At 42.4% G+C, this 15,925-nt stretch overlaps 1 protein-coding gene across 1 annotated transcript; it reads right to left on the bottom strand.

Moving 5' to 3' along the window:
- Positions 1-404: 404 nt before the first annotated feature.
- Positions 405-10,124, bottom strand: LOC139177298 (zinc finger protein 724-like). The gene is made up of 2 exons (XM_070772227.1): positions 10,114-10,124; positions 405-1,302 (listed from the first exon to the last, which is right to left on the bottom strand). Exons 1-2 carry the CDS (start codon positions 10,122-10,124, stop codon positions 405-407), a joined length of 909 nt encoding a protein of 302 aa, XP_070628328.1.
- Positions 10,125-15,925: the final 5,801 nt, after the last annotated feature.

The following is a 15,925-nucleotide window of genomic DNA, read 5'->3' as shown; positions in this document are numbered from 1 at the left end:
AGTAACAAATAATTTTTCTAAGTGTTTTAACTTTGGATCATTTTCTATAATATCCTGATTTAAAGTAATACCAGAAAAGGGTTATTGACTGAATGCTATCTTTGATGAATTCTCTGATATTTATTTAGACCTGAGTTTTTAAATTCATTTTGTACATTTTTTATAGCATTAAGCGTTCTTCCCAGTATGAACTCTCTGGCATTCTCTGATGTGTATGCTTAGGACAAACCTCTTTCATCACTTACTACGTTTGTAGGGTCTCTCTCCAGCACACGCTCTCTGATGCTGAGTGAGGTGACGGCTCACTTCAAGGCTTTGTCATATTATTTATATTTGTAAGACTACTTGGCAGTATGAATTATTTTGTGGCAAGTAAGATTTGAGAGGCAATTAAAAGCTTTGCCTCATTCTTTACATTTGTATGGTTTCTCCCCAGTATGAATTCGCCTATGTCGACTAAGGTTTGAACTCTGATTAAAGGCTTTGCCACATTCTGTACATTTATAAGGCTTCTCTCCAGTATGAATTCGCTGATGTTTAGTAAGTGTTGAGTTTCGATTAAAAGCTTTGCCACATTCTGTACATTTATAAGGCTTCTCTCCAGTATGAATTCGCTGATGTTTAGTAAGTGCTGAATTTTGATTAAAGGCTTTGCCACATTCTGTACATTTATAAGGCTTCTCTCCTGTATGAATTCGCTGATGTTGAGTAAGTGTTGAGTTTCGATTAAAGGCTTTGCCACATTCTGTACATTTATAAGGCTTCTCTCCTGTATGAATTCGCTGGTGTTGAGTAAGGGTTGAGTTTTGATTAAAGGCTTTGCCACATTCTGTACATTTGTATAGTTTCTTCCCAGCATGAATTCTCTGATGACGGGTAAGGTTTGAGTGATGATTAAAGGCTTTGTTACATTCTGTACATTTATAAGGCTTCTCCCCAGTATGAATTCGGTGATGCACAGTGAGATATGAACAACTATTAAAGGCTTTCCCACATTCTCTGCATGTGTGAGGCTTCTCCCCAGTATGAATTCTCTGATGCTGATTAAGATTTGAGCAACTGATAAAAGCTTTGCCACATTCTTTACACTTGTATGGTTTCTCCCCAGTATGGATTCGCTGATGTTGATTAAGTCTTGCACGTCGGTTAAAGGCTTTCCCACAATTCTGACATTTATATGGTTTCTCCCCAGTATGGATTCGCCTATGTCGATTAAGGTTTGAGCTCTGATTAAAGCCTTTGCCACATTCTGGACATTTGTAAGTCTTCTCTGCAGTATGAATAGTGAGATGTTGAGTAAGGCTTGAGGGCTTGCTGAAGGTTGTGCCACATTCTGCACATTGGTTAGGTTTCCCTCTGGTGTGGATTTTCCTGTGTCTATTTAGATTTGATAACTGAGGAAAGACTTTCCCACATTTATTCCACTTGCAGTGTTTCTCCTTAGCATGAATACTCAGATGTTGAGTAAGTTCTGATGACTGGTTAGAAACTTGACCACATTCCCTAAATTTGTAATTATTCTCTTCAATATGTATATTCCCATCTGTAATAAGATTTGAGCTTTGATAAAAGACATTTCTACATTCATCACTATGGTTCTCTGAACATAGAATTCTCTGATGATTCATGAGACCTGATTCTTGGTCAAAGTGATTCCCAGGTTCAAGGCATGGGTAGATTCTGGCTCCATCATAAATACTGTTGTAATTATTGAAGCTGGAGCTCTGGCTTAAGGCCTCACTCGTGGGATTACACATGGAAGGTTGTTCCGCATTATCTGTACTATGATACCCATTGAATGACGGCAGCTGGATAAAGACTGTCTCATTATTATTGACATTACAGATATTGGAATAGGGAGAAAATGTTTCTTGGTGGAAAAATAATGAGCCTTCACTAAAGGATCTCTCAAACTGATCATAGTGAGATTTTCTTCCTTCATTTTCAAATCTCTGGCTCTCAGACATGTATGACTGACTGTTTAATTCAAAGCTATATTCATACTGGTTTGAGTGATTATTTGTAGCATAGACTAGATGACTTTCCATGTTTTCAAAATTTCACACCAGAGAATATGTTTTTTTTTTTAAATCATGTGGGTTCTTGCTTACAAAAACATATTTTTCTGCAGAACTTATTGACTTCAAATGGAATTTTCCCCAAGTTGATGCATATCCTCAATTTCTTTTGGCAATCATGTTTTCATCATGAATAATTGTCCTGATTTGGTTACATCTAAAACAACATCCTTTTGGCCCTTCACAGCCCCCCTTACTTTCCCAGTCTTTCATTAAGTACACATTTCCAAGCTGAGAGCTCTCAGAATTTCTGAGCACATTACACATGAATCTCCTATGCACGGCTTCTTTGGGAACAAACCCTGGGTGTCATGAGCAGATATCGCTGAAAGATAACAAATAACGAAGATCCCACTTAGTACCTTGAGTGAATATGCTTTACAGTTGTGCACAATATTGACAAACCCTTAGCTATATTAATAAGAGGTGAGATGCAAAGAAGATCAGAAGTATAAATAATGGCACTGTACATGTTACATAGAACAAAAAGCAATTCTATCAGGTTATGATGAATGATACTATACCAAAAAGTTGAACACCTCCAAGGAAGATTCAATTTTTAGAAACACAGAACACCTTAGATGTTAGCATGAGTGAGTTAAAAAATTATAACACATCTACAACTATTAATAAGAGTAAAAAAGTAATTAAAAAAAATCCCTGGAGTAGATGAGTTAACTGGAAAATTCCAACAACATTTCAAGAAAAATAAATATCAATTCTCCATAAGGGATCACCATGTACACACTGCTATATTTAGAATGGAGAGCCAACAAGGTCCTACTGTCCTGCACAGGGAGCTCTGCTCAACGTTACGTGGCTGCCTGGATGGGAGGGGAGTTTGGGGGAGAACGGATACACGTGTATGGACGGCTGAGGCCCTCTGCTACCCACCTGAAACTATCACAACGTTGTTAACCGGTTATGCTCCAATACAAAATAAAAGAACAGTGAAAATATTTCTGTGAGTCAATAGATATATTAAATGGTTTTAGCACTGATGAGTTGGGGTAAATGCACTTAAAAGTGTCTAAAATTTGTTTATAGAAGAAAAAATTGGGAGGTAGAAATTGGGGGTTACATTTTATGATTTCAGGGACTGAGAATGAACTTCAGAGAGCCATGTTTGAAGTTTCCATTGGAAATTAGAAAGCAGGAAGCATATACCTGCTCCAAGTATTTCTGGAATTTTGTCAACTAATCCCAGATCTCCACAACTCTTTTCTGACTTGAGGCAGAGACGGAAATTTGGAAAGGCCTTAAGGCAGAGTTTGTCAGAACTGTTAGCAGCTTTTCCTAGGTCCCCCAAAGCAGCGAGAGTATGCAGGTCCTCATAGACCAGGAGGAAGGTTTTGGCTCTCAGTGAAACTGAGGGAAAACCCACTGGAGCTGAAGAAGATGGAGATGAAACAGCAGAAGAACGGGGCCGGTCATGTCCCTCTTTGGCAGACATAAACCCAGGCTTCTCATTCTAGTGAAGCAGGCCTCCCCAAACCATCTGCACACGTCTGGCTTCCTCTGTGGTCTTTGGACCTCTCACCTGTGTCATCCGCTTCATTCATTCACACCTAGCACCGGGATTCTTCCTTTCCTCCAAAGGGGACCTGCTCATTAGAAAAATGAACATAATTAGGACTTTGGGTTTAACATATACACTCTAGTATACACAAAAATAACCAACAAGGATCTGCTGCATAGCACAGGGAACTATTCTCAATATTCGTAATAACCTAGAAGCGAAAAGTGTCTGACTTGACTGATGGAAACCTCTCCTTACAAAACTCAGTATCTCTCCTGAACACTGTTGCGTGTTCATATTTCAAAGCCAACTAGCAGCAAAGAGACACTAGGAGGAAATGGAGTTTCCACCTTAGCTGTGTTGGATTGTGCACCTCCCTCACCACATCTTGCCAGGATGTTATTAAAGATAAAGAGACAAAAATGGAACGTGATGGTGTGGGAATCTAGCAGAAAACACCCGAATTGGTGACCATCAGGTGTTATGGGATAAACTGGTGTCACGTGCGAGAAACACTCAAGAAGACACGTGGTCACTGCTCAGGTACTTTCGGCAAAAATAAGGAAATGTCAATGTATCTTGAAAAAATTTCACTTTTCTGCATTTTTACTCCAAAAATACCTCCCCAGTTCTGCATCCCTAATAGCGCATTTAAATAATAGACCTTTCTTACCAATGCAGAGAATAGTCAGATTTTTGTCAAAAGTCTCTAAGGAACTCTAGACCATTAAGGTCATCCTGTTTCAGTTCATTGCAGTCCCTCTGTCCTGTCTGACTCATTGCGACCCCACCCCATCCCAACAGAAATTCTGCACATCAATGCCTTCCCTTGTCGGTCTTTCAAAAAGGGACTATTTTGAAAAACTGAAAGTTGTTCATTCACACTGGGAATGCTTTATGCCCTGTAGGGAGCCTGGAGGCAGACAAGGAGAAGAGGCTCGTGGAGAGAGAAGAGCCTGATTGTGACCCATAAAAATAAAAGAAAAAACAGTATTTAATAGTCAAAAACCACCTCACCAGGCAAGAATATCAGAAAAAGAGAATTAAAGAGTTGTATGTTTTCAATCCAGGGCATTTAAGGAGGAAAAAGCAGACACAGCCTCTAACCTGGATCAGGACATTCACCTGAGAAGCTGCCATTTCCTCCTCTTCTTCCTGCTGCCCTGGGTCGTTTTCGCATCAAGACTGTGGAGGAATCACCTCAGGGTCATGAGATTACACCTTCAGAGGTGCCAGCACAGCTCCTTCGCCTGCTCCCAACACCCTCACAGGCAGAAGGACCTTGAAAAGCGGGAAAAGCCAACCTCTCCTGTCCTTTGTCTCAGGAGAGATTCAGGACAATCAGCTCCTCCGTGGAGACCAATCTATCAATTTGTTGTTGTTGTCTACTCTTCTTTCTTCATATAAAGTCCCCCAAATTCTGCTAACATGGGGTGTGTGGGCTGCACTGACTTGCCCCTTTAAAGCTCATGCAGAGCAGAAGTTGTTGCCTCTGCTTGGACTGAAGCCAGGCCTCAGCTCTCACAAATGGACCAGGAGCCACGTCCTTAACCCGGGCCTCCCCTTAGAATCCCCTGGAGCACTTCCTACACGCCACACTGATGCTCCCACAGGACCGAGAGAGAACTCTGTGGGAAGGGCACCGGGGAGGTTATCGCTTACCACTGGTCACGTGACCCTGATGGGAAACAGGTGGAAAACCACTTGGCCAAAGATTCTTTCTGAACCAGTTCAGTGTATACAATCCCATGAGGTCAGAGCCCCATTCTGAGAGGTTATGTATCTGCAGGTCTGAGGTGGGGCCATGAAATGAGTCTTCAGCAAGCTCCCTGTTTGTTCTGATGCTTCTTCCCCAAGACCCACACTCAGGAGCCCTGAGCTTCAGCCCTCACACTCAGCACAGCTGAGACCTCTCAGGAGGGAAGGGTTTAGGGCAGGAATTTCTTGGAGAGGTCAGGCTAGAACCAAGCAGAGAAAGCTCCAGTGCTTGGGGTTCAGGCCTTTCTAAGGGGCCCTGGGTGAAGTGCTGTGGGCTCCCCAGGCTGAGCGTGGACGGGTCCATTCAAACCAAGAGGAGCAGGATTCTGGTGAGCTCTGAGGGTGTCATTGAAGGGGGGTCTGTGAAGTAGACCCTGGGGTTCAGCAAGACTGCTGGTCTCAAGGAAGGGGGTCATCTAGTGGAGGTGCTCACAGGACTGGCTGGTGTGAGTTCAAGGACCTGCAGGCTGCCTGCTCCCCATACAGACGCTGAGGCAGCAACAGCACGGAGCAGTCAGGGAGGCTCTCAACAGTACTCTGTATGGTCCTTCTTATTAGAACCGTCACAGCGTCCCTGCAGTTACAGAGAGGGGGCGGGGGAAGGTACATTGTAGAAATTATGGAAAATATGTGACATTATTTGAGGATTAAGGCCAGTAAGGAAACTAACTGTTACAGATGCCATCCCTCTGTGCTACCTAATGGTTTATTGTCACAATCTCTCCCCCATAGCCTTAAAGAAGGTGGGAGAGGTTAATGTTGGTGGTGCATTAACCATTCATTACACATCAACTTTATCACCAGAAACCATTCAATTTTATTAATTAACATATATGAATATCACACATAGAATAAAACCTGTTACAATCCACTGTGTCACCTTAATTAAAATACAGATTTACAAGCATAGACAACAATATTCATTTGTCTGCTACAATGATCTGAGAATTGTGACTTCTATGGTTACAAAATGGAGGCTAATCATTTAATAAACAAGATGTAACTAGCTACATGACTTTTCTGGGAAGGCTTTCGCATACTAGGATATCAGAGATGTCGTTATCCCAAGCATGTCAACTAATATTCATGACTTCAGTCGATATGATAAAGATACATTAAGATTCCAGTGAACTCTCATTATCTTATCCTTAATAAGCAAGTGACATAACTATTGAAAATTTAGAATTTTGTCTTACTTTGATACATAGAATTAGTTCCTGAACACTTACATCATGGTGACCTATAGGGATGTTTCACATGAATGACAAACACCGCCATTTAGATGTTCAGTGTACACATTACATTGCAGTTAATCTTCTAATGGAGAATAAATATAAATGATTTCTCCCTAGGATAGAAGGGGTTCTTTTATCTTTGAGGCAGCAACCTTCACAAACGTAACTTCACATACATTAGAAACAAAGCATAGCATGGAATAATTTGAGAGTTGTATTACATTCATTTTGGTTTTCAAATAATCTGAAATCATGTTGATAGAACAAGAATACATTGCTAATATTTATACCTTTCTAAACACCAACCGTCTAGTCAAGGGTATGGTTTTTCCAGTGGTCATGTATGGATTGAGAGTTGGACTATAAAGAAAGCTGAGCGCAGAAGAATTGATGCTTTTGAACTGTGGTGTTGGAGAAGACTCTTTGAGAGTCCTTTGGACTGCAAGGAGATCCAACCAGTCCATCCTAAAGGAGATCAGTCTTGGGTGTTCATTGGAAGGACTGATGTTGAAGCTGAAACTCCAATACTTTGGCCACCTGATGGGGAGAGCTGACTCATTTGAAAAGACCCTGATGCTGGGAAAGATTGAGGGCAGGAGGAGAAGGGGACGACAGAGGATGAGATGGTTGGAAGGCATCACCAGCTCAATGGACATGGGTTTGGGTGGACTCCAGGAGTTGGTGATGGACAGGGAGGCCTGGCGTGCTGCGGTTCACGGGGTTGGAAAGAGTTGGACATGACTGAGCAACTGAACTGAACTGAACTGAAACACCAACCTTTTGTCTGGTGATGCAGAGTAACATACAATCTTCTATCTGTCTTAACTATGGATTACTATCTACAGTAATTCTCCTCCAGGAACTTCAGAAAAGAGGAATTGATGAAATGCTTTCTTATACATTCTTTGATATTTATTTAGATTTGATTAAAAACTTTGTTTTAACATCGTTCACTTATCTTTCTTGTATAAACCCTTTCCTGTTTTCTAAACTAAATTTGGGATGAACCTCTTTCATCACTTATTACATTACTAGAGTTTCTCTCCAGTATGTACTCTGCATATACATTAAATAATCAGGGTGATGATATACAGCTTTGAGATACTCCTTTCCCAATTTGGAACCAGTCTGTTGTTCCATGTCCGGTTCTAACTGTTGCTTCTTGACCTGGATACAGGTTTCTCAGGGGGCAGCTAAGGTGGTCTGGTATTCTTATCAGTTTAAGAATTTTCCAGTTTGTTGTGATCCACATAGTCAAAGGCTTTAGTGTACTCAATAAAGCAGAAGTGGATGTTTTTCTGGAATTCCCTTTTTCTATGATCCAATGAATGTTGGCAATTTAATCTCTGATTCCTCTGCATTTTCTACATCCAGCTTGTACATCTGGAAGTTCATGGTTCACGTACAGTTGAAGGCTGGCTTGAAGGATTTTGAGCATTACCTTGCTAGCATGTGAAATGAGCGCAACTGTGCAGTAGTTTGAGCATTCTTTGGCATTGCCCTTCTTTGGGACTGGAATGAACACTGCCCTTTTCCAGTCCTGTGGCCACTGCTGAGTTTTCCAAATTTGTTGGCATATTGAGTGCAGCACTTTCACAGCATCGTCTTTCAGGATTTGAAATAGCTCAGCTGGAATTCCATCACCTCCATGAGCTTTGTTGGTAGTAATTTGCCGGGAGCCGGTGAGGCATTCCGCTCGTGACAAAGGTCATGAGGAAGGAGGCTCGGCATACGCAAAGGCGGGATCGAGCCTCAGGAGTCCGCCCGGATATTCTCGAGCATTTTCCCCCCCAAAAAAACCAGAGTCTGCCTACTTTATTGCTTTGTGCTCTCACCTCTGACTTTACTGGGGGCTGTCCCCTACCACCATCTCGCTCTCTTTCTGTCAAAGAGTTAACTTACAGCTCCAATTAATAAAGTTCCTGGGCAATTAGGAGTGTTTAAATCCAAACCCCTCAGATGGCTCTCTAACTCGCCTGACAAGTTTACCCGGACTCCTGCAGCTATGCATACGATTGTTTACAGTCTCCTAGCCTCCAGAGGCACGGGAAGCTTAAGATATTCAAATAGCTTAGAGCCTCTCAGAGAGTTAAAAACTGTCAGAATAAACTAGTAAAGGATTTCATTGATGAGTCAATGCTTGTTGCCAAGTTTTCACATCCCCTGAATTGTATCCTTGAATATGTATGAATTAATAGTTGGTATATAGAAAAAATAAGTAGTGGCCTTGGTGTTAGTAACTTTAGACCCTTAAGGTAATAAATTCTTTCCTTTGTTGTAAACCCATTACACATCCGCCCTATAGGAATGCAATTTTATCTTTGGAAGATGGTACCAAACCTTAAAATAATTCCTCTTAGAGAAAATAAGTCTTTGTTGATAAGTCCTTGTCAAGAGTCATAAAATGTTAGTAGGCCTTCCGGCCAGAAGATGATGTAAATCACCTAAACCATTTGTATACGATAAATTTGCAGGAAAGAAACCTTGGTTTTTGATAAGAATCAAAGACTGCTGACTTTGCATCCCCTATTATCCTCTATGTGTAACTTAGGGTATAAAAGCCCCTGTTAAAAATAAAGCTATGGGCCTTGCTCACCAACGCTTGGTCTCCCCATGTCATTCTTCCCTTTAACTTCCAGCTGAGTCTCCATCTGGAGCGCGGAACCCACCACGCTTACTAATTATGCCTGGGCTTCTAAGACCCACTCGAGAAGGTGTCTAGGGTGAGGCACCTTCCGCTATTCGAGAGGGCGCCTGCGGCCTACGTAAGTGGTGCAAACTTCTTGTCTTGAAGTTTTATTGGTCTCCCGCGTAAACCAAGCTACTCAGCCTCTTTTCTCCACTGAATTTTCCTACTGAGCTATCCTTATTCTATTATTCTCTATATCTCTAATTAGCATATAAATAGTCGCCTAGGCCGTCTCTCCTTCGAATACCCTGGATCAGCTGGGGCTGGTCCCCAGCAGTAATTCTTCCTAAGGCCCACTTGACTTCACACGCCAGGATGTCTGGCTCTAGGTGAGTGACAACACCATTGTGGTCATCCAGGTTATTAAGACGTTTTTGTACAGTTCTTCTGTGTATTCTGGCCACCTCTTCTTAATCTCTTCTGCTTCTGTTAGGTCCATGCCATTTCTGTCCTTTATTGAGCCCATCTTTGCATGAAATGTTCCCTTGGTATCTCTAAGTTTCTTGAAGAGACGTCTAGTCTTTCCCATTCTATTGTTTTCCTCTATTTCTTTGCATTGTTCACTTAAGAAGGCTTTCTTATCTCTCCTTCCTAGCTTTGGAACTCTGCATTCAGATGGGTATATCTCTCCTTTTCTCCTTTGCCTTTCGCCTCTCTTCTTTTCTCAGCTATTTGTAAGGCTTCCTCAGACAACCATTTTGCCTTTTTGCATTTCTTTTTCTTGGGGCTGGTTTTGGTCACTGCCTCCTGTACAATGTTGTAAACCTCTGTCCATAGTTCTTCAGGCACTCTGTCTATCAGATCTAGTCCCTTGAACCTACTTGTCACTTCCACTGTATAATCATGTTGTTGTTCAGTCGCTCAGCCGTCTCTGACTTTGCAACCCCATGGATTGCACCACACCAGGCTTCCCTGTCCATCACCAACTCTGGAGCTTGCTCAAACATGTCCACTGACTTGGTGATGCTATCCACTATCTTATTCTCTTTTGTCTCCTTCTCCTCCTACCTTCAATCTTTCCCAGCATCAGGGTCTTCTCCAATGAGTCAGCTCTCCACATCAGGTGGCCAAAGTATTGGAGTTTCAGCTTCAGCATTAGTCTCTCCAGTGAATATTTGGGGCTGATTTCCTTCAGGAAGGACTGGTTGGATCTCCTTGCAGTCCAAGGGACTCTCAAGAGTCTTCTCCAACACCACAGTTCAAAAGCATCAATTCTTCGGCGCTCAGCTTTCTTTATAGTCCAACTCTCACATCCATACATGACTACTGGAAAAACCAAAGCTTTGGCTAGACAGACCTTTGTTGGCAAAGTAATGTCTCTGCTTTTTAATATGTTGTCTAGGATGGTCATAACTTTTCGTCCAAGGAGCAAGTGTCTTTTAATTTCATGGCTGCAGTCACCATCTGCAGTGATTCTGGAGCCCCAAAAATTAGTTTTGTTTTTATTTCATTACTCTAAGAGGTGGATCCAAACAGAGTTGCTGTTTATATCAAAGCGTGTTCGGTCTGTCTGTCTGTCCTACCTATATTTCCCTCAAGAGGTTGAGATTATCAGCCCTGTTTTGAGCTCTTTCATCAATTTGGAGTTTCTCTTTCTGTCTGGGTTCAGGGAGTGTGGTAATTTCATTCTCTTTTCACTTGAGAGACCTCCGCACTGTCCTACAGTCTGGCTGTTAACAATTGACATTGCCAGTATCCAACATGTAGGAGGGATCCCTTCTCTCTACAACCCTCTCCAGCGTTTATTGGTTTTAGATTCTTGCCAATGTCCATTCTGACCTGTGTGAGTTGTGATTGGCATTTGTCTTCAGATTTTGCCATGTTGAAGTATTTTCATATGATTTTTAAAAAAACAGTGTGAGTAAAACTGACCTCTCGAGGTTGTCCACTTGACCGACTGCCCTGTTTCAAATTCTTTTTTTAAGATCTCCCCAAGGACATTTGTTGAGAACAGATGTTTTTTCCTTACAGCCCCATGAAAGTGAAGTCGTTCAGTCGTGTCCAGCTATTCTATCTGGGACCCCATGGTCTGTAGCCTACTAGGCTCCTCTGTCCATGGGACTTTGCAGGCAGGAATACTGGAGTGGGTTGCCAACTCCTTCTCCAGGGGATCTTCCTGACCCAAGGATCAAACCCGGGTCTCTCGCATTGCAGGCAGATGCTTTACCGTCTGAGCTACAGAGCTCTAAGCCCCGCAAACATGGTGAATGTGAAGTGCCCATGAGCACAGGTTTTTCAGTCGTTACCAGAAGTGTCCACAAGGTGGCAGCATTTCTTCCTGCTCCACTGTTGAGTTTTTTGTTGTTTGTTTTTAGTGTTTATTTTCGGTTCGAGTAGAGTTGATTTCCGATGTGTTGTTTTAAGTCTACAGGAACTTGGTTTAGTTATGCATAAACGTATGTCTATTCTCTTTCGGGTTCTTTTCCTATATTGGTTCTCTCGAGTGTTCAGTAGACTTCCCTGTGCTATTCCGTTATTTTGGATTATCTATCTGATAATAAGCAGTGAGTATGTTAATCCCAACCTCTTAATGTCTTCCTTCCCATACCTTTAAAAAAAAATCGTAAGTGAGTTTTCTGTGAGCCTGTTTCTGTTTATAAATTAGTTCATTTTAGTGAATTTATAGATTCCCCTGTAAGTGATGTATTTCTCTCCTTCTCCAATTGACGTCACTCAGTATAATAAATCTCTCGGTCCATCCATGCTGCTGCCTGTGACAGTTTTTCGTTCTGCTGATGGCTGAGTGTATTCGGTGTACAAATGAACCGTTTTCTCTTCATTTCTCTATTGATGGACATTTTGGTTGATGCTCTGTCTTGGATATTGTCAATAGTGCTGCCCTGAAGAGAGGGGTGCATGTATCATTTTAAATTAATGTTCTTTCCGGATCTAACCAAGGAGTGGGCTTGCCGGATCGAGTACTAAGTCTATGGTTAGTGTTTAAAGGAATGCCCATCCTGTTGTCCTTCGTGGCCGCACCCGCCCATTTCCACTCCTGCCCACAGTGTAGGAGGATTCCCTGTTCCCCTCGCCCTCGGCAGCGTTTAATCCTTGTAGATCTTTTGGGAGATGGCTGTTCTGAGGGGTGTGAGGTGATACCATGGCCCAGTTTTGATTTGCATTTCTCCAATAGTTCGTGATGCTGAGCATCTTTTCAGGTGCTTTATATGGCCACCTGGATGTCTTCTTTGGACAAATGCCCATTTAGATCTTTGGTCCATTTTTGCTAATGGGATGATTTTTTAAATATATATACATTGAGCTGCATGAGCTGTTTTCATATTTTGGAGATAAATTCCTTGTTTCTAAATTCATTTCCAAACTTTTTTTCCCCCATTCTGAGGGTTTCTTTTTTTTAGTTTGGTTTACAGTTTTCCTTCCAGTGCAGAAGTTTTTGAGGTTCGAGAAACTCAACTCAACAAAACCTCAAAAGCTTTTGAGGTTAGAGAAAATCAACTCTTTGGTTGAGTTTTAATTTTTCATTATTCTAAAAGTGGATCCAAAAGAGTTTGCTATGGTTTATGTCAAAGCTTGTTCTTCCTGTAATTTCCTCAAGAGGTTTAGAGTAATTGTCCCTGCATTAAGCTCTTTAATTGGTTTGAAGTTACTTTCTCTGTATGAGGATAGGGAATGTCACAATTTCATTCGCTGTTATCTTGTTGTTATCTTGTTACCCTCTCCTCTGAATGGACTGTTAACAATTTAACTTGATAGCATCCGTGCAGGAGAATTAATTCCCTTTTCTCCAAAACCTTCCAGCATTTATTGTTTGTAGACTTTTTGACAAAGGTCATTTTTGACCAGTGTGAGGCAGTACCTCATAGTTTTGATTTGCATTTTGGTAAGATTGCAGAGTGTGGAGGCTTTTCATGGGATTAAAAAAAAAAAAAGTGTGAGTAAAACTAATATATCGAGATTGGCCTCTTGACAGTCTGCCCTCTCTTTTGAATTCTTTTTCCAGGACCCACCCGAGGACATTTATTGAAGACGGGTGGTTTTTTTCATTAAATCCCTGCTGCTGCTGCTGCTGCTGCTGCTGCTGCTGCTGCTGCTGCGTCGCTTCAGTCGTGTCCGACTTTGTGCGACCCCAGAGACGGCAGCCCACCAGGCTCCCCCGTCCCTGGGATTCTCCAGGCAAGAACACTGGAGTGGGTTGCCATTTCCTTCTTCAATGCATGAAAGTGAAAAGTCAAAGTGAAGTCGCTCAGTCTTCGCGACCCCGTGGACTGCAGCCTACCAGGCTCCTCCTTCCATGGGATTTTCCAGGCAAGAGTACTGGAGTCGGGTGCCATCGCCTTCTCCGTAAATCCCTGCAAGCCTGGTAAATAACCAAGTGCCCATCCGCCCAGGTTTTTCAGTTGCTGTTACCAGACATGGCCACAAGGCGGCAGCATTTCTTCATGCTCCGCTTTTGGTTCGACTTTAGTGTTTATTTTCTGTTGGAATACAGTTGATACCTGTTGGGCTTGTTTTAGGTTTACAAGAACTTGATTCAGTTATACATAAATGTATGTCTATTCTCTTATTTGTAGGGGTCTTTTCCCATATAGGTTCTTTCAGTGTTTTCAGTACACTTTCCTGTGCTATTCAGTAGGTTTTTTTGGATTATCTGATAGTAAGTAGTATGTATGTTAATTCCAACTTCTTAATGTCTCCCTACCCTTCCCTTTTTTGAAATAATCATAGGTGAGTTTTATTAGTCTGAGTCGATTTCTGTTTATAAATCTGTTCACTTGAAAGAACTTACAGATTGCACCTGTAAGTGATGTAATATTTCTCTTTCCCTGACTTCTCTGAGTAGGATAAACCTCTTGGTCCATCTGTGCGGCAGTTAATGGCATTATTTTTGTTGTTGTTCTTTTTGATGGCTGAGTGTATTCCAGCGTCTAGATGGATCAGTTCCTGTTCATTTCTCTCTATTGATGGACACTTTGGTTGAAGCTCTGTCTTGGAACTTGTGACTAGTGCTGCCATGAAAACAGAGGAGCAGGTATCACTTTAAATTGTGATTTTATCCAGATCTGAGGGAAGGAGTGGGCTTGCTTCATCAGGTGGTAACTATATTTAATGTTTTAAGGAATCTCCATACTGTGTTTCTTGTGGCTGCACCCACCCATTTCCATCCCCGCCCACAGTGTAGGAGGTTTCCCTGTTCCCCTCAGCCTGTGAACCATTGAATCTTTGTAGATCTTTTGGAGGGTGGTCATTCTGAGGGGGTGAACTGATACCTTGTTGCAGTTTGATTGGCATTTCTCTAACAGTGATGCTGAGCATCTTTTCATAGGCTTTGTGGCCATCTCGATGCCACCTTTCAAGATACATCCATTTAGATCTTTGGCCAATTTTTTCTCTTAGGTTGATTGTATTTTGCTGTTGAGCTGCAGGAGCTGTTTGCATGTTTTGGAGATGAATACGTTGCTTTTAAATTCGGTTGCATTTTCCCCCTGATGTTCAGAGTTGTGTTTTTCTTTCGTTTTGAGTTTCCCTTGCTGTGCAAAAGCTTTTGAAGTTAATGAAGTCCCTTTTGTTGAGTCTTATTTTTCATTATCCTAAAAGTGGATCCAAAAACAATTTGCTGAGATTTGTGTCAAACCGTGTTCTGCCTGTATTTTCCTTAAGAGGGTTAGAGTAATCGTCCCTCAGTTTAGTTCTTTAATGGATTTGAAATGTCTTTTTCTGTCAGTGGTTAGGGACTGTGAATTTCATCATTTTTCACTTGTTTAAGGAACCTCCACCCTCTCCTCCACACTGGTTGTTAGCAATTTACTTTGCCAGCATCAGTGTAGAAAGGTTCCCTTTATTCCACAACCGCTCCAGCATTTACTATTCGTAGACTTTTTGACAAAGGCCATTTAACCAATGTGAGGTGATACTTCCTTGTATTTTGATTTGGGTTTTTTATAAGATTTCATGATGTGAAGGCCGTTCATGTGATATTTTTAAAAAAACAGTGTGAGTAAAACTGACCTCTCAAGGTTGGCCTCTGGACCGTCTGCTCTGCTTTAAATTCTTTTTCCAGGACCTACTCGAGGGCATTAGTTGAGGACAGGTGTTTTTTTCCTAGGTCCGAGCAGGCCTGGTGAATATTAAGTGCCCATCAGCGCAGGTTTTTCAGTTGATGTTACCAAAAGCGGCCACAAGGTGGCAGCATTTCTTCATGCCCACCAGAGCCTTAGGGCAAGTCCTGTTCTGGGTTGTTAATAAGAATGGATACACCCAAGGCTGTGTCTCCTTCCTTCTTCTCTCTGAGCCTTTATCCCCCGACAGATCTCAACGATTGCCACACCACTCTGCAGAAGGAGCTGTCCTCTCAGTGGGGTGACCCTAAGGAAGGAGGCTGGAGGTGGGAACCCTGCCACCAGGAGACAGGGAGCCCACAGCACGTTGCAAAGCTCTTCCAGCCCAGAGACCCCACCATCCTTTGGGGGCGCTAGGGTTGGCTCTGCTGCAGGAGGGTCCCCTGGATCTGGAGATTGTAGGCTCATGCAGAGGGGAACAGGCAGTCCAAGTCCAAGGGGTGGGGGGGCAGTGGGGGGCTGTTTGCCTGGCAAACCCTCCCCAGCGCCCTCAGCCCCAGGACAGTCCCGCCTGGGGACTCAAGCCTGCTCAGACTCCAGGGATGTGACACCAGCCCAGGTCCCCAAGG

Source organism: Bos indicus, chromosome 18 (assembly GCF_029378745.1).
Source record: "Bos indicus isolate NIAB-ARS_2022 breed Sahiwal x Tharparkar chromosome 18, NIAB-ARS_B.indTharparkar_mat_pri_1.0, whole genome shotgun sequence".
Classification (NCBI taxonomy): Eukaryota; Metazoa; Chordata; class Mammalia; order Artiodactyla; family Bovidae; genus Bos; species Bos indicus.
Note: the sequence above shows the minus strand (reverse complement) of the source record. Positions and strands in the feature narration are given on the sequence as shown.